A 21,540-nucleotide genomic window follows, 5' to 3' on the forward strand; every position below is an offset into this window, starting at 1 on the left:
AAAACATCACCGCGGAAGAGGAACAAGGCAGATTAGCAGATTCTGCATAGCAACAGGGTGTTCCAGATAAGTGAAAAAATTTTTTTTTTTTGTCAGAATGATTTTTAGGACATTAAAAGGGAGAGGATAAGGTGAAATGCGTTTTCAGGGTAGCCCTCCACTTTAAACAGCAGCCTGCAAAAGCTTGTGGCCAAAAGCAGCACCCGCAGATGCCAAAATATCTACTTTATAGGATTTAGTGAAGGTATGCACTGATGACCAAGTGGCCACCTTGTAAACCTGTGATATTGACGCTTGATGACGGAAGGCCCAAGAAGAACTAAGCGCCAGAGTAGAATGCGCCCTGACAGGGAAAGGAGGAACCAGACCCTTAATAGAATAGGCCTGAGTCACAGTCCATCTGATCCAGCTGGAGTTTGTAGCCGAAAAAGCAGCCAGCCCTTTCCTTGGGCCTTGTGTAACCAAAGAAAGTGAGTTGGACCTCCGGAAGGACTCAGTGGATTCCAGATACCCCCGAATCGCAGAAACCACATTCAAGGCATAGAGCGCAAATTCCTTGGCATAAGCCGGCTTGGGACACAAGGACTGCAACACAATGTCCTCATTCAAATGGAAGTCAGAGACAGCCTTGGGCAAAAATGACAGACGGACGAAGAACCACTTTATCCCTATGGAGTACTAAATAGGGACTACGACAGGATAATGCCACCAACTCCAAAACCCTGCGGCCCGAGGCAACAGCCACCAGGAATGCCACCATCTGGGACAACATAGGTAAGGGAATCTCCCAAATATTCTGGAATGGAGGTTTCTGGACAACCAATTTAAATCCCATGGCAGCAAAAGAGACCATACAGGCAGAGCCAAATGCCGGACTCCTTGAATGAAGGTACGAACTAAAGAGTCAGTGGCTGGGGGGGAGTCGCTGAAAACGACACTGCTAAGGCAGACACCTGGCCCTTGTGCTCAAAGCCAACTTCTGCTTAACACCCTGTTGAAGAAAAGCCAAGATCAGAGTCACAGAAAAGGAGCAAGGATGAACGCCAATCGACTCACACCAAGAAATGTACGCTTTCCACGTACAATGGTATATCCTACTAGAACGACTTTCTTCACCATAGTAGGGATCACTGATCCCAACAGACCTCTCTCTCTCTGTACCTGGCTTTCAATGGCTAGGCCATTAAAACCAGTTACTATAAAGCAGGATGGAAGCGTAGCCCTCTGTACCACTAATCCTCCTTTAGAGGTAGCTTCCAAAGGACGCTTATGGCCACCAGAAGACTTTTGCCCTCGGTCCTTTGTAGGCACTGCAGAAGAGGAAGGTGTTGGTCCCACGGTGACACTAGAACAACTGCGGCGTATATCAGAGGAACTGAACTCACTGATGGGGGCCGACGTTTGGGAAGAAAAACTACTGATCTGGTCAGCATTCACTCCAGAGTCAGACCCAGGTAGCCCAATTTCCTGGACAGGGCTAGAGGGGACCTTGAGTAGTTCAGATGTCACCCAAACCTTTACAGCAGTGGGCATCAACCCTGTCCTCAGGGCCCACTAGCAGGCCAGGTTTTATACATTACCTTGGGGAGATGCAGACTAGAATATTGCAATCACTGAACAGCAAATAATATCACCTGTGATGTATTTCAGTTATCTTGCAAACCTGACCTGTTAGTGGGCCTGAGGACAGGGCTGATGACTACTGCTTTACAGGAATTATACTCACACAAGGAGACACAGGGTCCCCCGAAGTAGACAAATTCTGTCCCCATTCTTTGGAACCCCCAAAAGGTTCAATTTGTGGACCCCCTTGACGCTCACGGAGGAGGTCCATGAATCCGGAAACTAGCGAAGATGTCCCCTCACCCCAGCAATGCCAGAGCCCCTCCTCTTTCCCCCCGTTTCCTTTATCTGCAAAAGAACTTCTTTGGGGCTGAGAAGGAAGGACCCTGGCGCAAAAGCCTGGCCCATTCAGTTAGGGTCTGCGACACCTAGGCAGAGGCCAAGACTGGACGCAATGCCGACCCAGCCATAGTAAACTTATTGTGTGCCACAGCCTCCGCTTTCCTGCCAGCTGGGTCCTTAAAAGGACAGGGATTCCTCTACTGGGATCATGGTTGCTTTATTCAACCGGGAAACAGAAGGGTTCACCACTTTTTTTAAAAGTGAATCTTCAAAGGGGTAGCATATTGAGAAATGTTTGGGGACCACAAAAGGGTGATTTTGGTTGTTCCCATTTCTTATAGGTTAATCTATCAAAATAATGCAGATAAGGAAACACCCTTGGTGTGCGAGGCGACGTATGCATACCAAAGGACACAGCTACATCTGTGGCCCTGTCAGCCGCATCCCCCATCTGTAGAGTCTCCCACACCGCAGTAACAAGTGCGTCCACCACTCGCTGCCAAGATAGTAGAGGACTCACTATTGGACGGGTCAGGGGGGTGAGGTATTAAACCCCCCTGGGTGGGCCACGTCGCCAGTGGCATCACGCTCAGAATCAGATGAGATAGACTGAGCAGGGGAAGGCAGAGACGCTTCTTCCCGGGTCTTTGCCCATGTACTACTTCCACCCAGAATACTAATGACTCAAGGATCACCGTCAGCACAACCATGGGAAGCTGGGGTTCCGAGGGACCTGCCACCTCCAAGAGGGGATCACAGTAAGTGAGCTGTGACCCCCAGGGTTCCATAAGGAAGAAGACCCTGTAGCACAAAAGGAACTTTGGCACCACTAAGACACCCCCAATGGCCAGGGTACCCATCAGCAGAGGAAGAAACACAAGGACCCCCAAAGACTCACCCTACCAAACGGAGGAGCACCACAATTCGGACACAGCAACACCAATGTTGGCGTCCATTTCATATAGCCAGGGACAGAAAGAGACCCATGGGGGGGAAAGAGGAGGGTCTCTGGCATCTGCACAAGGTTCTGGCCGTCTCTACAGTCTAGACCAGTGATGGCGAACCTTGGCACCCCAGATGTTTTGGAACTACATTTCCCATGATGCTCAGCCACACTTCAGAGTGCATGGGCATCATGGGAAATGTAGTTCCAAAACATCTGGGGTGCCAAGGTTCGCCATCACTGGTCTAGACCAACGAAAAATGGGCACGTGACATCGGCTACACAAACATGGGCGCCAGCCAGATCAATGGAAAATGGCCACCGTGACCTCACTGGCTACACAAACACTGCCGTCAGCCAGACCAAGCTGTGAAAATGGCCGCCGGCCATTTGACATGCTGAAGCATGCTGCCAGGATTCGCTCTGTCCCTTGCACATTGCTGCACTCTCTGCAAGGGGACCCCCTTCCAAAAAAGGTACTTTACCACCAGGCAGGGTGAACATTTAAGGGGACACCGCTGTGCCCTCTGCACTGGGACCCACACACTGCATACTACCTCACACTGCACACCAAACACACCCACACACAGCAGGGCATGCACCTAGGGGGTCTCTTCTGCACTGAAAACACCCCCCCCCCCATACCGCCAGGGCAGGCTACACACCACCCAGGGAAATGGCAGGGGAGACTGCTGCCTGCCCTGGGACTCCCACCAATTTGTGGGGGGGGGGGGGAGTCAAGTTTAACCAGGGCACTTTGGGATGGAAGGAGGGACCCTGCAGGCAGGTCCGACCATCCCTGGGGGGGCACCCGCGTCCACCCCAAACTGCACAAAGAGGAAACTGTACTTACTAATCCATGGTGCAGGTGACCCTCCAGACAGAACTCCTCACCACTGAAGGGACCGCTGCAACTTTGACCAGAGCTCGTTTGTATGCGACCCTGCAAGATGTTTAACTTTCGGGCCTGCCTCCGTCCATTGAGAACATAGCAATAACACTACATTTTTCAAACACAAATAGGGCGGGTCATCGGCGCTGTCCTGAAAGACTCCTAGAAATACTGTTACCGGCAAGTCTAACTAGGGTTTTCTCCCTTTGTCTTTCAGGACAGCACCTGGAGATAAGAGAGTACATACTCTACGGTGGGACCACCACCTGCAGAACCTTTCTGCCGAACGATTGTTCTGATGCTGATAGCAGATCCAACCTGTAGTGTTGGGTGAAGGTGGAGAAACTTGTCCACGTGGCCCCCTTACAGATTGGACTCGGAGAGGCCCCTCCTCTTTCTGCCCAGGATGTTGCTACTGCACGTGTAGAGTGGGCAACTACCCCTGTGGGAGGATCTGCCCCAGATGCTCTATAGGCCTCACTAATGGCCATTCGCAGCCACCTAGCTATAAGTGTTTTTGGAAGCACTATAGCCTTTACATGGTCCTGAGAACAGAACGAAGAGAGAGTTTGATTTTCAGAATTCTCTTGCGATTTCTAAATAGTGTAGTAGGCATTTTCTCACATCTAGGTTATGGAAGGACTTTTCTTTGGAGCTGGATGGTGTAGGACAGAAGGTAGGGAGAATTATTTCCTGTGTCCTATGAAAAGCTGTTGATACTTTTGGCAGAAAACCTAGGTCAGTTTTTAGCACTACTCGGTCTGGGAATATACAACAGAAAGGTTCTACTATAGAAAGGGCTTGCAATTCACTTACCCCTCTAGCTGATGTAACTGCTACCAAAAGAATTAGCTTAAGCGACCATAACTTGATCGTTGCTTCCTCTGGGGGTTCAAAAGGCTTTTTGGTCAAACCTTGTAAAACCAATGATAAGTCCCATTTTGGAAAAAACTTAAAAAGGTATTGGCCTGGCTCTTGTCAATGCCTTACAAAAATCTAATAAACGGCTCCTGAGATAGCTGTCTCAAGAAAAAAAACAATAAAGCGGCCTCTTGGGCCTTCAGGGTACTGGCCGCCAACCCCAACTCCATTCCCTCATGGAGAAATTCTAGAACCAAAAGTATTTCCTGGGGTGGGAATTCGTTCGATAAGCACCAGGAATTGAAACATTTCCATGTTTTAAAACAAATTGCTCTAGTAGTCTTTTTGTGACTATCTAAGAGGGTTGAGACCAGTTTGTCCGATAATTCCTTTCTTTTTAGGATCTGCTCCTCAGTAACCAACCTGTCAAACTGAGGCGCTCAATATTTGGAGGCTGAAGAGGTCCCTGGATTAGGAGATCTCTCCGAAGCGGAAGAATCCAGTGGGGTTCCACTGCCATCCTTTGCACTGTTGCAAACCACGCCCTTTTGGGCCAGAAGAGGGGCCACTAGAATCATACTTGTGGTCCTTTTGTAATTTCTTCAGAACCAAAAGGGATCATCTGATAGGGAGGGAAGGTGTAGCACAAGTGGAAGTTCCATGGTTGTGCTAGTGCATCCAAGCCTTTTGATTGATCTGGTCCGTTTAGAGAAAAGAAGGCCTTCACCTTTGTGTTGTTCTGGGATGCGAACAGATATATCTGAGGAAATCCCCATCTTTCTATTAGCCTTTGGAAAACCTCGGGGTTCAGACTCCACTCTGCTTCTAGAATCTCTTCCCTGCTCAGGAAGTCCGCCACTAGATTCGGACCCCTGTTAGGTGTACCGCTGTTAGGGACCTCAGGTTGCTTTCTGCCCAGGACAGAATCTGACTGGCCAAGGATAGCAACACCCTGCTTCTTGAGCCACCCTGTCTTGTTATATAAGACACTGCTGTGGCGTTGTCTGATAAGACCTGGATATGGAGACCCTGAACCAGTTTCTCGAAGGCCCATAGTCCCAACAGGATAGCCCTTAGTTCCCTCCAATTGGAGGATCTCCTGGCTTCCTTGATTGTCCAGTTGCCCTGGGCCATCTGTCCCTCCAGGTGGGCACCCCACCCCCAGGAGCTTGCATCCGTTAACCTCCTCTCTACTGGAAAACACCAAAGCAGACCCCTGTCTAGGCTTGGGTAACTCCTCCACCACCAGAGCTTCCTCTGAACTCAAGGAGGCAACCTGAAGAGTTTTTCTCCAGGGACTCTCCCTAGGACCAATTTCTCAAAATTGCCTGCTGGATATCCCTTGCATGGAGGCGCACCCATTGTACTGCTGGTATAGATGCAGGGAGGAGACCCAAAGACTGACATAGCTGCCCTGCTAGAAATTGGCAGGTTTGTCTGGGCTTTTTTTTTACTGCGCTTTGAACCTTTTCTATCTTTTCCTCCGGGAGAAAAATTCTCTCCTGTATGGAGTCGATCGTATAACACAGAAATTTTATTGACTGAATCATGTTTGATTCCTCCATGTTTATTATCCAACCGAGACCTTCCAAGTGACTCTTTGTCCTTTCTAGATCCCTCTCTAATAGATCTCTTGTACTGGCAAATATTTGAAAGTCGTATAAGTATGTCACAATCGATACTCCCTCTACTCTACTTTGGCCTATGCCATGATTTTTGTAAATATCCTCGGGGGGTAAGGACAGCCCAAACGGAAGAGCTTTGAACTGAAGATCTAGGAGTGAGCTTCCTGTCTCGACCGCAAACCTTAGGTATTTTTGCGATGCTATGGCTATAGGCACATGGAGGTAAGCATCCCTCAGGTCTATGGATGCCATGAAACAGTTTGGGGTCAGGAGACTCTTTACTGAGAAAATTGTATCCATTCTGAATAACACCCGACTTACCCCTCCCACTCTGAGGCCCTAGGGTTTTATTTTTATTTTTTCTTCTAGATTCGGGCCAAAAACCAAGTCTCCTTCAAACAGCAGAAAGCAGTTAGGTTTTTGAGGCTGTATCCCCGGTCCATGTCTTAACCCATAGGGCCCTATGTGCCGAGTTGATCAAATGGCTGACATCTTTATAGGATTCAGCCGAAGTGTCTGCCAGTTCTTTTGAAAGCTGTAGGGTATATGACAGAGTATCCAGCAAGTTCCTGCCTCAATATGTTTTTTTTTTTTTTTTTAACTGTTCCAGATTTCTAGCTACCACCGTTGATGACATCGCTGGCTTTAAGTTTGCCAAGGTTGAATCCCAAGCTTTCCTTAAGAGGGAGTCAGCCCTCTTGTACATGGCATCCTTTAAGATACCCATGTCCTCAAACGCTAGGTCCGTATTCCTTGAAACCTGAGAGAGAACGCTGCGTCAAGTTTAGTTTTTTTTTTTCCAACCTGAGAGCTGTCCTCTTCAAAAGGAAACCTGCACTTGAAGGATCTGGAAAAGAAAGGCGTCCTCTCTTGGTCCTTCCATTCCCTTTTTATTGTTTCCGATAGAAGCATGTGCACCGGAAACACCTCGTGTTTCACCTCACCCATACCTTGAAACATCTTATCATGTACCGACAATTGGTCTTTATCCTCTGATGTTCAGAGTTGTGTGGATAGTTTTCAGAAGATCATCCACTTCCTCTAAGGATAATACATACCGAGAAGTAGTTTTTTACTTCATCTGCTTCTTCCTCGGAGCCGGAGGACACACTACTCATCTTCTGAGTCACTGCGCCCTCTGGATGCAGAAGCCGAAGAATGAGAACGAGGTACACTGCTACTGCCTTCTGCTGGACGTTTATCCAAATAGGACCGAAAAGTTTCAAAAGTGTCTGCCAATTCTATCCGAAAAACGAAGGAGAGGTTTCTTCCTTAACCAAATCACTTATGCAGGCCCTGCACAGGACTTTGGTCCAGGACTGAGTATATTTACATGACAGACATTTTCTTTTGCAAGGAGGGGGGAAGCAAGTTTGGTGTTTTTTTTCAACCTTCTGAAATACACCAAAAACCCATTTTCTGAGTTTAATATTAAAATACCTAGAGATATAACATGCTGACAAGTAGCAGAAAAGACTAACAACTTTAAAATTTACTTTTCAGCCAGTGAATCCCCCCCCCCACAGACTCACTTAAATATACCAATACATTCTTCCTGAAAAAAACAGAGCAGACAGGAAAGGAATGCTGCAGGTTCCCAATCTATATCAGATACATGGAAGGCAAGACATTTATAAGGCCCATAGAGTAAAGTCAGACCACTGTCCCTGCTGAAATGGGCCTGGCTGACCAGTGTGGCTCCTGCCCCTGCCACCGCCGAATGATCCTCCTCCATCACAGTGCGGCACATTGGTGTAGTGGGTAGCACTCTCACCTAGCAGAGAGAAGGGTTGTTGGTTCAAACCCCAACTACGACACTACCTGCCTGGAGTTTGCATGTTCTCCCTGTGCCTGCGTGGGTTTCCTCCAGGTACTCTGGTTTCCTCCCACAATCCAAAGACATGCAGGTAGGTTAATTGTCTTTTGTCCAAAATTGGCCCTAGTATATGAATGGGGACCTAGGATTGTGGGCTCCTTGAGGGCAGGGACTGATATGAGTGTGCAATGTACAGGGATAGGGACAATTGTAGATACTCACTCAGGTAGAACTGGATGGACTGGTGTCTTTATTCAACCTTACTAACTATGAAACTAACTATCAGGCTTCAATGGCGCTGAGTGCTTTTAATTTTTGCGGTCTCTCGCTGCTGTGAGGACCAGAAGCGACGTCAGCCAAGCGAGACCGTCCCCCTTTCCTGCGTTCCAGCAGCCGGAATGATGTGCTTGCCATCCAAAGCCAGAAAGCATGAGGCTGAGAAGAAAGAGGTGCGAGAAACCAAAGCGTCCTAGCCTCATGCCGCCAGAAGCCTAAACCCCCCTGGGCATGAGGAGAGGATGTCAGAGCAACCCCCACACGTAAGAGGACGCTGGGCTAGGTCTGGAGGGAGAATAAATAAAACACCCCACACACTAGCAAAGACAGGTATGCCTCCTGCTCTCCCCACCTGGAGAAAGCACAGCACGCCTTGGTTCCCTGCAGTGCTTCCACCATGGCCTGAGGAAACACTACTACAACTGAGGCCATGGTGGAAGTGATCGGTCTTTAAAGAAAACTGCAGTGTTTCCTGGGAAAGTGGGTGGAGCTGCGCTCTCTCCAGGTGCAGTCCTGAAAGACAAAGGGAGAAAAACTGAATGCCCAGGAGTAGGGAGGGGGTTATATACTGACTGAGGACAGCCCATGGGTGTAGCCAGGTGTTTGTGTTCTGCCTAGTCTTACTCCTGCAGAGGAGATATAACCCAATGATCAAGATTAAGGAGGCGCTGTGTCCATCGCTGATGGAAAGAAATAGGATCACCATCCATCCTGTTTTGGCAGACATGATTGGATCAAATGGTAGCAGGCATTAGTGGACATTTGTCTGCTGACAGCCACCACTTCATATAAGACTGCAAGGTCTGATCAAGTCTGCCTGAAAAACCAAAACAGGCAGACCTGATCAGACAGCACATGTGAAAAAGCCCATACACCTGCAAAAACCTTGCCATTTGTCAATCATGGAAGGCTTTAGAGCAACTTTGAACCATTTACAATGCTATAGGGTGAGGTGAACTGTTGTGTGAGGGGGAAGGTGTAAACAAGCCTACAATTCCACCTAAAACATATCCAAGCAGGATACTAGAGACCAATGGAGGTACAGTGTTTTCAGTTCGTCAACTATCTTAGACAAAGTAGAACACCAGGTATAATGAGCAAATATGGCTGTCCCCATCTACTATAGTTAAGAGCATAAGAGCTCTTAGGACAGCATATATGTTGTTCAAAGTCCAGAACTATTTTCAGCTGGACCTGCATAATACACAGGAAGTGGAGAAAAAAATAAAATAAATAAATAAGAGTCACACTGAATAGTTTTAGACAGATTTTGTTTATGATAAAAGGGTGATTAATTCTCATTATAAACATACATAGTTACAGTCACCAGGTCATTTACAATAAATAGGTGCATTACAGAAAAAAAAAAAAAAAACTAAATTACTTGCACTGAGACATTACTATAAAATACTAAAAATGGAATTGAAACAGTGGTCATTTTTATTCTGTAGTTAAATTGTGTTGTGGTCGGTGCAACCACCATCTATGAAACAGACTTAGAAATAATATAAGAAGCACAATGTACAAAATGTGCATGTTTTACAAAAGTAGTTCAAATACATTCCAGGTAAACAAAGTCTATTTTCTCCATTCACACATAACGAAGGAGTGTGAGGCATGGTGGGTGGAAAACACAGTAAAACCTTGGAGAAGGGAAGAGGAGGGTCAGTATCATATAAAGTAGGCCTGCTAAGCTCAGGTTACTGAACACCCTGAATATCAAACTAGTATAAAATTGGTTTCAGATCTTGAAAGGATTGGCAATGGATCACATTGGAGTGTTTTGACAGTTAGATGTGAAATATGTGTTTTTTTTTTGTTTGCAACATCTTAATAGTTTCTCTCTCGATTGCATGCAAATGCATGTAAAAAGGACACAGCTTGAAACAAACCCATACAGCAACAGGCCATAGGTGTACAGGGTATATGGCATCTTCTAGGATCTGCGTGCTTGCAGGAAAGAAGGTAAACCCATAAGCCTCACTGCAGTATTTAGTTATTTTTTGGTACCAGATATGTCCGATAGAAGGGACTCCATCCACTGACAAGTTTTATCCAATGGGTTCACAGGAACCTCTCATGATTCACCCAATGGGTGAAAGAGGGCTGAATCACATATGACAATGAGCATTTTATGTTTCAAACCAACAACCTCAGACTTATGATACCAATAAGGTTTTACAGGTGAACAAAAGGAGGGGAGCAGAGTACAGGTTAGGTCTACCGATGCACCTGCCATGGCCATTGAATGCCACTGTCCCTTTTTCATTTTCTTTATTTAGAGCTGCACTACCACAAGGGGGGGGGTTGGGTTCACATATCGCTGTTGCAACTTGCACAGGAACGATGCGAGTCTTTGGCTCAGTTTCAGGGCTGAATTCAGGCAAAGATTCAGCCCTGAAATGGAGAACAGGGACACACAGGACCCCTCCTGCAACCGCATCCATCGGAGGTCTGAACCCAGCCTTACGTGGCTATCAAAACTAAGCCAAGAAAAAATAAAATTGGTAGAAGCTAGAGCCTTTTGGCAGAGGATGCTTTATGTGACTTATTTTCCCTTCCTTAGGTGTACACTGGCCATGTAATGATCAGTGCACTGTATACTAGCAGGATCTGTAAAAATGCAGAGGATAGAGCCAGGTTCCTAAATTATGTAATCCCAATATGCATGTGCAGGGGTTAGGTCATCAAGGACCACCTAATTATTGAAGAAACCTAGGAGAAAAGATGGCAGCAGCAGGGTTCAAAGGAGTTGGAGGAAGGCAACCACAGGAGGAAAGTCTGCCATAATATGCAAGTATAGTATATTATGGGAAGAGATACTTACTCTTAGCCACACTACAGTCCCACATTATTAGCCCATTTACATACATACTGTATTGCAGCTAAATGCGCATTTTACTATGGAGGTACTATAACATTCGTATAGCTCCCCCGATGCAGCTAGCATTGAAAACCTATCCAAAACACATCAGTATGGAAGGGCCCTTTAGGTAGTGCATTCTCAACAATACTAGAAGTTTGTACAAACTTTATTCTGGAACCATGATGACCTGGAAAGGACAGTAAGCAGCCAGAAATAATCTCTTGAGCGAACAAGCTATAATTAAAATCTGACAGACGTCATTACTTTACTATTGTTAATTACTCTCAAGCAAAAGGCCAGAGCAGCAATTATTGTAAATACAATCTGAAGAGGTCAGGCAGTTAAAGTGATACTCCAGGAAGAGAACTAAATGCACATTCACAATTTTTACCCATCAAGTGTCAGTCTTGCGATTTACACCTCAGCCACACATTCTGTAACACTTCCAGATTGTTCATTAGACAATCAGCATCAAGCATGTCCACCAACAGGATATTTCTCCAGGAAAATCTGAACTACAAGATGTAGAGTGAATGTCCTGGCTGTGTGTAAATCACAAGAGCAGCTAACAAAATAAAATTCCATGAAAACTAAAAAATTACAACTGTGTACACAGTCGTTTACCTGGAGTTAACTTCAAGGATGGGAATCAAGTTTACAGGCTTTTCCCTCTTCAGACTTAAAGCTTATACAAGTAAAAAAATTGCATCACCACTCTTTCCAGGTCACCTCCCACATGATACAGACACCCAGGAGTCCAGGCGTCGCTTCTAAAAAAAGACCCATTTTAGTAATCTGTAAAAGGTCAAAATATTTGGCAATACCAAATTCCGTAATCAAAAGTTTACACTTTATATGCGTTGAAAGATTTGTACAAATGTGCTGGCATGGTCTAGCTCAATATCTGCAGAACAGAATCACGTAAAGATCTGTAATGGAGCAAGCCAAAAATGATTGCCGAGTGCTATTGACAAATCCCCCCCCCCCCCCCCCCAACCAAAACAAAAATGTAAAACCCAGACTATGAATTTTTTCTTTTGGTCTTAAAATATACAGCCTAATAGTTTTGTTATAGCTGCACAAAATAAAAAAACAAACACACCTGTTGATTCTGGAAGATTTTGTGAGCAGATAACTTACGGTTCCTTTATGAAGGAGGGGGGGGGGGGGGGATTCAATAAAGCTGCTGCGCCACTCTTCAGGCGTAATTCCCCTGGTTATTGTGTTGCAGCAAAATCCATGAAGCATCTGCAACACTTTGGATGGTGACTGCAACTTGTCTATATTCAGATAGTTCCAAAATGTGCCAATTTTGCATTGTGGTGCACTGCCCATGCCAAATTCAAAATATCAACAGTTTGTAGTTTACAAGAGTGGAGCCATTTAAGATAAACTATTGGCGTACAGGCAGATTTTCTAAAAGTGGCACAGCAGGAGCCAAATTCAAGTAAAAGTTATAGGACAGGTATATGAATTTGGTGCATGCTGTGCCACTTTTAGAATGCACGCGAGACCCTTTGCAAAATCTGTCTGCTCCAATCTTTAGGAATTCCAGGGAATGTGCTTTGGAATTCTGAGGCAAATTTACTAGTATTGGAGCAGATGTGAATGGCAACCAAAAACTACTTTTCATTTTCAAATATAACTGATGCTAGAATCTGCTTGGTGCAGACAGAAGCTGGAGCAGCTGTGTACAGTAACCAATTTTATTAAAAATGTCCCCCCCCCCCCAACTGAGTTAGGTCAAAGACAAAAGTTCAGTTTTTCTAGCACAACAGGTTTTTGTTGCAATATTTGCTTTATAGTACTTGCATGGTATTTTGTGGGTTGCATTTATTCAAAATGATGAGCTGCCAATACGCAGCAATGAAGAGGGGAAAAAAAAAAAGAAAAAAAAAAAAAAGATTCAGTCAACGGCCTATTGGTGTATTAACAACATTTGCTGTAGTTGTGCACTGGGGTGCTAGTCTGAATTAATGGTGTTGACTTTAGTGGATCAGTATGCAGCCAGCCTACATGTGCTTCCTTTCCCAAAAAAACAAAAATTAAGATTCCCAAGCCAAGCATGATGACTTTTTGTAGCCAATACTCCTTTGGTCTGGTCTAAATGAGGCTTTTCAGCAAAAGTGACAGAGCCAAACTGGGCAGCAGGAAAAGCCACTCCTAATACAGAGGTGGCCCTGTTCAAAAAGCTAACTGGATGGCGAGAGTGGAGAAGAGACACACACACACACCTCTACAAACCGGTCAATAGTACTGAGGTAGTCCTGGATTACCAGCTACATGCGAGTAGCCCAAACTTTGCAAGGAAGAATTTAATAAAAAAAATAAAAAAAAAAACACCACAAAGTCATTATCTCCATTTAGGCTCCACAAACATTGCATTTTATCTTTGTATTGTCAGCATGAGGTGTTGTGGGAGGGGACCATTTAAGAATCAGAGCAAAAATTACACATGCTAGCATCTCAAAACCCTTGGACGCAGCCTCTTCCAGGATGGCTGCAACTTGGCTCAGACTACTGAATGTGTCCCAATGGCACCTCCCCAGGCAATCATTCATGAATACTTGGGGGATGAGGATACAAATTGAACACCATCCTGGTACTGTGAACACATGAAATGCCTGTATGGTTCCACTAGCCAAACGGTAAAGAACACTCAATCATCTAACCTTCCAACAGAAAACTGTAGCAAGATGTGCACCTTGAAAAAAAAAAATGCTTACGTTCAGCTTAGATTTAAAGGGTGGTCGTTATACCCAGGTATACAAGGTGAAGAGATATTACATTGTAACTGATCCATAAAATATGTAATACTTTTCCACCTCGGTCCAGATTACAGCTGGGGAATGGCAAATGCGTTTGATTTATTCTGCTGAATACTTTTATCAGCCATGAATTTTGGCCATTCAGATTTACAGCTTCAGCCCTAGTACAGCTCTGATAGCCAATTGCTCGCTTTCTACCTCCTCCATTCACAATTTTTTTTTTTTTAATTATAGGTTTTCACTGATGCAAGGCATTCTGTAAAAAGGATGAGATGAAGAACCCATGGTTTACACACCCTGTATTCATTGAAAGGAGCAAAAGATGCTTTGTAAATAGATTTGCAGAGCAAGCAACCCTCTACCATCACGGTACTAGAGCAAGAACTGTTAAGTCTGAGCTAACCAAGCACATGGACGATTTTAATTCTGCCAGATGTTAATATTTAGCAGCCCCAGCCACCAAGTGGACAGCTCTGGAGAAAAAAAATTTAAATAAAAAAAAAAAAAAATCTCTGCAGTTTTGCTTTATAACCCCCCCAACTCAATTGGTTTCTAGATAGGTCTAGGTTAAAGATTATTAAACCCCCTTTATTCACTTTCAGTAACCGATTTAATCCTTTACTGACAGTGATGCTTATTATGTCTTTTAACCATTGCCTATGTTCCACATTAAGCTTGTGCCATGACAGCCGACCCAGGTTTCCGGTTTCAGGATGGCTCCCTTCTTCCGCTTGGCATTGCACCACACTTAGTGTAAGGAGACAACTCTAGTCCCTGCATGCATCACTACAAACACAGCCCTGTAACCTAGGATGTCAAGGCTCTCCTGCTCGCTCCCCCAAACAAATTGGCTAAAGCCTTGTAAACATGGGCAAAAATTCAACATAAAAAAAAAAATCCTGAATTTAGAAGTTCCTGCTGCACCAGCCGACTTCAGCCTGTGTGTACAGCTGTCTGTTCACAGATTGGTCACCTGGCTTCTGTTAAATGGGCATGCTGTGAAAACCAGCAGCCAACCCCCATCCAATCAGCACTGGCAGCCAATGGCTATTACCCCTGTCAAAAACACAAAGGCAGAGCACCACACCAACATCTCTTGCATTAGGACGGAGATGTCATTTTTCAGCCAGCCAGGATCAAAACAAAAAATAATAATTCTAGTGTGTACCAGGCTTTAGACTGCACTACCCATTTTTTCCTGTGAGAAAAAAAAAAAAAAAAAAAAAAAAAAAAAGTAAACTGCAAGTGTTAGGGTAACAAAAAATTTTTTTTTTTCTCTGGGGAAGGTTTGATTGTGCTCAATAGGTCAAGCTAAAAGTGTAGAGGGTTTATTACTTTACTAGTGGAGATTTGCAATTCTCTGCACAGCAGAACTGATTGTTTTGCAGTGTTGCCTCTACGTCAGGCTCTCAGGGACCTCTTGCTTCATCATCCAATCAAAAGCTGTTCCAAAACACAGGATTGCATTGCTTAACTGCAGTATAGTCAACAGGGAAGTCCAGAACTCAACTGTGCCAAGTAACAGATCCCCATTGGCTGAATAGTTTTGCAAATTCTTCCAGGTGTTTTAATGACTCAAGTCTGAATTGAAAACTGCAGTGTCCCCATTTTGTTCTTTGCTCTGATGAGGTGAAATATATTACTGAAAAAGGCAGGAGGCAATATCTAACCTAGGTGCTTTTAACTCAGCATCTTGTCCTCACATTGTACCAAGTACAGCTACTTCCTACCACTTACTTCTGGATGAAAATATGCAATGATGGAAAGATTGCAGGGAGCCAAACAGCACCAGCATCCAATCAGTTGCAGGCACTGTTCAGGTATCCCGACAGGCACTGGAGCTGGCTGTTAGGATACAATAGCTGGCAGAGGAGATTGGATTCCTCCATCTATGTTAAATAGCACAGATGGACCAATTTTTGTTCAGCCCAAAGGCAGAATGAAAAAAGGAACCATAAGCAAACATTAAATCCAAACCACTTAAATTGCAGTTTGGTTTCACTGCAAGTCACCTTACACCTCATGTCGGACCATTAAGCCCAAGAGCAGATTTCACTCTGCTACAAATAGGAGGAGATTAGGACCAAGCCCTTTTGGAAACTGCACTGTACATGTTTGTGGTGGAGGGGAGTTTTTCCATGTGTAGAACACCCCAAAATTTTACCAGTCATGAGAAAGGTCTTAGACCATAAAATAGCTCAAGTTGAAATAAATACACCATGACTGACAAGCATTGCTAGCTGATGCAGAATGAGAAGTCATATTAGATTTCCTGAATCACCTCCAGGTACCATTGAATTGCCTCAACTTGTAATCAGATGGCTTTGTCTAAACCTTCCAGTAATGCTGGCTCATTATTAGAAAAATGTGCTGGAGTTGATTTCTTTATTTTGGCTAAAAATATGCTGCAATTTCTTTAGTCTAATACAGCATTGTCCCAATCATTTGGGGGAGGGGGGGTGAGTCCAAAATGTCCAACCTTCCAGGAACACAAGATTCTTCACCTCCAATTTGGTGAACATGTAATGCACAAACCACATAGCTTCAAAGACGGCCGTTAGCACCATTTTGTCACATTGTGGGTAGAAGGTTTTAGCGGAGCAGGTTAAGTTACATTGAAAGCTCTCAAAGAGTTCAGGAGAAGTTGTAGGGATGTGGCTTTAAAAAGTAGATCTAGTGGAGACACCAGTGGCTGGAGGATCCTCTGGGGCTGATATTCCTCCATCTAGTGGTACAGCTGTTCATGGGAGAAGGGAAAAAAAAAAAAAAAGTGCCAGGAAAGTCAATCCTTAGTTTTGCGTGCCTTAGTCATGCAGTAGGGTTTTCAAGAAGGGAAAGTGGCAAAACAGGATGTGGAGATCGAACGGCGCACATCATGAAACATCGATTGCTACATGCACAAAAGCCGGCTCCAGGAGTCTCATAGGCGCTTCCACCACAAAAGTACTGGCACAAGGAGGCAGAGATGCAAACAGTTAAGCAGTAGCCACAAGTCCCGTAAAATAAAACCAGAAAAAAATAAAACAAATGCTAATAATTTAGTGTAAAATGTACAATAGGATTCGCCTCTGGCATGTATTCACAGAATGACGCACTTCGACTTGGACTTTTTCTTCTTCTTTTTGCCCTCCTTGCTCATCTTCTCTTTGTGCTTTCGGATTTCTCGTACTAAAGTGTAAAAAGCGTCATCAACTCCCTAGGAGGAAAGAAAGTTAAAATATGAAAGGGGAGAAAAAAAAGTTTTGCTTGAGTAGGGAAATGTTAGATCTCCCTCATTTTGCTTCTTCATTAAACAACCTATCCAGTTGCAAGCCATTTCCCTTAACCCGTCTTGTAACATGCAGGAAATCTCAAAAGTAAGGACATTTTACCTCCTACACAGTTCTAACTGGAACAAGTGTCCCTATTGGAAAACTTGACTTGTAAATATGTTTTGGTGATGAATAGAATTTCCCCTTACCCCAAAACATTTTCAAAACCCAGTGACAAAGGGGCACCAAGAGGAAAACCTTAAGAAGGCCCAAAATACAACACTTTGCTTTCACGCATACTTTACCCCATTGAGAAGAAATGTTGAAGTGGTCATTGTCTGAACGCTAGTTGCCCAACTATCAAGCTGATCCCACGACAGTTTACAGAAAATACAACCCTAAAATCTTGGACTCCATTCTCTGCTCAACAATTTAAAGCATAGAAGTCACAAAAACAATGTTTGTCAGAAGGCTACCAACAATTGCAGCAGCAATATTCTACATTGAAGAATGATCTGCATACTGTTCTGCTAGTCATGTGATCCAGGCACCCTGCGACTTCCATGTAGTCACTGTTTAAATGCCATAGGACCTGGTCCAAGACCTGCCCCAGCCTGTGACTGGGCAAAAAGAGCAACGGGGGTACTACTGAGGTCAAACACCCTAGTTTTATTTTCCCCCTCCAAGAATGTTCAGCTTTAAACATACAAAGTCTGTATTTCCCAACACCAGTGACAAATTCACCTGGAGGATGTATGGGCTACGGGCCAACAATCAGAAGTGCATAGAAGGATGTGACTGCAGGACACTATACTCTATCATTGCAGGGTACGTGGGACATAAAAAAAAAAATAAAAGCCACAGGAGGAATGTAAACATTTAAAAAAATGCAAGACACCTGTCAGTGTGTTTCCAGAGCGTTATATACATGAAATGGGAGGCTCTGAAAGACTTGAACTCCCCCAGACTTGACATGAGGCTTCAATTTTAAAAGCAAAGAGACACCAAAGCTTCACGTTTTGATAATGTGAACAGCACAATGTGGTATTAAAAGCTTGCTTTCGATGTCAGTGTGAACTTGGCTTCAACTTTCCATCCAAAAACTAAGAGCCAGTTCCCACCACATGCAGTCCAGTAAGCCGGGGGGGGGGATTGGTGGTAACAAAACCCATCAAAAACACACTTGACGCTCCAGTGCATTGAAAAACCCCAGCATCTGGAAACGCAACAAAAATCATGTAAAAACACATACAGAAACACATTGGAGTGTGCGTTTCATGTGACCCAGCCCTAACACCAAGATGGTTATTGTATGGTGCCATTAAACCTAGCCAAGTGTTGCATTTTGAGCAAGCTGTTCAATAACCGATTTAGAAGCCCCATTTAACATGTGGAAGCTCTCAGCTGTTTAGACACCCCAGTTAGCATTGTTGAATGCCTTGATTATCAGACCAAATGCTGATCACACAAAGAATGCTTCAAGACATATGCCATCAGCACTTACCAATCACATGACACGGCACTTTTTAATTCTCACACAGCCGGGGGTCTTCTCCTCTTTGCTCAGTTTTTTCAATCTGTACTGGCGGATCTCTCTCACCAATGTATAAAAGGCATCCTCCACTCTCTGCATTGTAAAACACAACCCCCTTTTAAAAAATACTGGGACAGTGATAAGACTAAAGAGGGACCACTGATTGATCCAATAAAAGGATCACAAGGGATCTCTAAAACAGTAATAAAAAAACTGCTGGACTAAAATTATATTGTTTTAGTGCAGAAACAAAGTAAACTGTATTTGTTAGGTCTGTACATGGAACAGGCATGTGCAGGTTTTGCTTGTAGTGGTGTTGACTGCCTAATGCGTGCTGCTTAAAGCCCTACATGGGCGACACATTCCATGAGAAGACCAACATGGGTCTTGTTTCTTTGTACAAACTTACATGTACAAAAAGGACAGCCAAGTTAGGACATGTGGACAGGACTTTGCATTAGGACTGCTCTCACTGAAAGTTGAAAGGTCCTGATCAGACCAGCTAAGACAAGCTATGTGGCTAAAGGCTTCCAAAACAAATTGCATCTCTTTAGTGTAGCTCCCTAAAGTTGCACTCTATAGAAACTGCTAAATACAAGGAGCCATTTTCTGTCTAAGCATTTTTATTTCCATTCAGTAACAAAAAAATAAAGTCTATCTTGCAAAATACTTTTCTACAGCAATTAAGTAGACGCTTGCAGGTCTTTTCCCTCCCCAGACAAATTCTCTAATCTGTCACTAGCCTCCAGCAGCATGTTTGTACTGCATCACTAGGATTGACTCCTTATGCTGCTTCTCTCCCCCCCAGTCTGGGCTTGGCTATGGAAACTGCAAAAGGCTGGTAGTATGCAAGTACTTGCAGCTCTGATTTTTTTTTTTTTAAAGACATGCAGTTGGAATAATTGATCTTTACAGCTGCCTGCAATTCAGATCATTTTCCACTTCATTATCTTGCCAATACATTTGCACTGCTCAAAAAGTCATGCCATGGAAAAAAATAAAAAAAAGCAGACCAGGCTACCAGACAATGAACACTGTACATGCCAGACTAATACGGTTTACAATGTAATCAACCTGCCCAAAGCACTTACAAATTTACAATTTTAAAGAATATTTAGAATGAAGAAGTTGTCAAATTCTTGTTTTATACACATTTAGATAACGTTGCTCAACTTAAAAAAACTATAGGTTTAGTCTCACCAGCAAATATAAATTTTGAAAATTCAGTTTTAACAAGTCAAACTGCTATTTTGTGTTCTTTTTTTAGAAAGTCTACAGCAGTGTAAAAAAGTAAAAGCTGTACTCCACTTAGATTAGATAGGAAATTCAGAATTGTGGCAAGAGATTACAGGATTATTGTGAATTATGTCTTTCAGATTAAAAGAAAAGCAAAGACAAACTTGCAGATTTAAAAAAAAAAAATAATTTTGATCCATTTTTTACAGAGAAGTCAGGAATGTTTTATCAATGCAGAGAGGAGGAGAAGAGACCAACACCAAAGATCAGACCTTCCCAGGAAAAGTGGGAATTTTTAAACCCTTGATTCACTTTGCACAAAAAGGTTGTTTGGTTCAAGACTTGGCTGGCCATACATTTATACAATATACTGTGTACAATTTCCCCCTTTAGATTTACCAAATCCATAAGAGATTAAAACACTTTCAATAAGTAGGTAATCAGGCAGGCCCTTGCACTACATAGCTGAAGTTAAATCTCAGGGAATTTGAAGAAAATTGGATAATGTATAGCCAGCTTAATAGTAAGAATAGTGTGTACGCTGTTCCAATGTCAATTTTTAACATAAAACATATTTATTTAGTTTTTTGATACTGTTACCCAACATATTTATTCATTCTTAGGTTTTATAAAGGCAGAGTACCACAAAACTCATCTTGAGTGATACCATATACAGAACAGGGTTTCCACTTTAAAAGTATTTTCCACTTTTGCAAAACACACACACACACACACACGTGTATGATACATTCAGCGTTTCTCCATTTACACAGCATACCTAAAAATATTGCTTACCTTTCTACCTTTTGGAGCAGAATTAGAAGCCGACTATAGTCATCTGTATATTAGTCAGAATAAGCCAGCCCCATTTCACACTTAAAGCAGGAGTCCGCTTTTTTTTTTTTTTTTTTAAAGCCAGCAGCTACAAATACTGCAGCTGCTGACTTTTAAAATAGTGACACTTACCTGCCCAGCGCGCCCGCGATGTCGGCACCCGAAGCCGATCTCTCGATCGTCTCTCGGGTGCTGCCACCGCCATCTTGGGTATGGGAATCAGGAAGTGGAGCCTTTCGGCTTCATTTCCCGGTTCCCTACTGTGCATGCGTGAGTTGTGCTGCGCAATAAGGATGGACCCGCTGCCTCTGGGATCTGTGCGTTTCCCAGCAGGCAGTGGGGGACTTTCGGAAAGGGGCATAATCTACGCCCCTTTCCGCAGAGAGCTATCCCGGAAGTGGGTGCAGATACCTGTACTGTACAGGTACCTGCACCCCCTCCCCCTGAAAGGTGCCAATTGTGGCACCGGAGGGGGGGGGGGGGGAGGATTCCAATGAGCGGAAGGTCCACTTTAGGATGGACCTCCGCTTTAAGCATTTTATCAGCTTGGTTTCCCTACCCCTGAATACACTTGCATGCAGAATTTCATGCTAACCATCCCTGTTTGCAGTAAGTGTTCAAAAAAAAAAAAATGATATAAAAAAAAAGTCACTGAGAATGCCAACATGTTTTTTGGCATCCTGAAGAACTCCTGTCCTTGCCCAGCAAAAAATAAATAAACCACAAGGAATAT

The 21,540-nt window shown here is 43.9% G+C and overlaps 1 protein-coding gene across 3 annotated transcripts in view; it reads right to left on the reverse strand.

The window, feature by feature from the left end:
* Positions 1–21,540, reverse strand: part of LOC143960304 (GTPase KRas) — a 113,370-nt gene that overhangs the window by 58,950 nt on the left and 32,880 nt on the right. The window contains exons 5-6 of one of the 3 annotated variants that reach the window (XM_077468742.1): positions 18,708–18,830; positions 9,573–17,148 (exon numbers count right to left, since the gene is read on the reverse strand). The exons of 1 other annotated variant lie outside the window; for it this stretch is intronic. In XM_077468742.1, coding sequence (XP_077324868.1) covers positions 18,711–18,830 — 120 coding nt within the window. In that variant the 3' untranslated portion in view covers positions 9,573–17,148; positions 18,708–18,710. Of the gene's footprint in view, positions 1–9,572; positions 17,149–18,707; positions 18,831–21,540 lie in introns of those variants that run through there. One more of the 3 variants, XM_077468743.1, reaches the window with a different exon arrangement.

This window comes from Lithobates pipiens, unplaced genomic scaffold, assembly GCF_037356315.1.
Source record: "Lithobates pipiens isolate NorthernLeopardFrog02 unplaced genomic scaffold, aLitPip1_a1.2 Scaffold_8, whole genome shotgun sequence".
Lineage (NCBI taxonomy): Eukaryota > Metazoa > Chordata > Amphibia > Anura > Ranidae > Lithobates > Lithobates pipiens.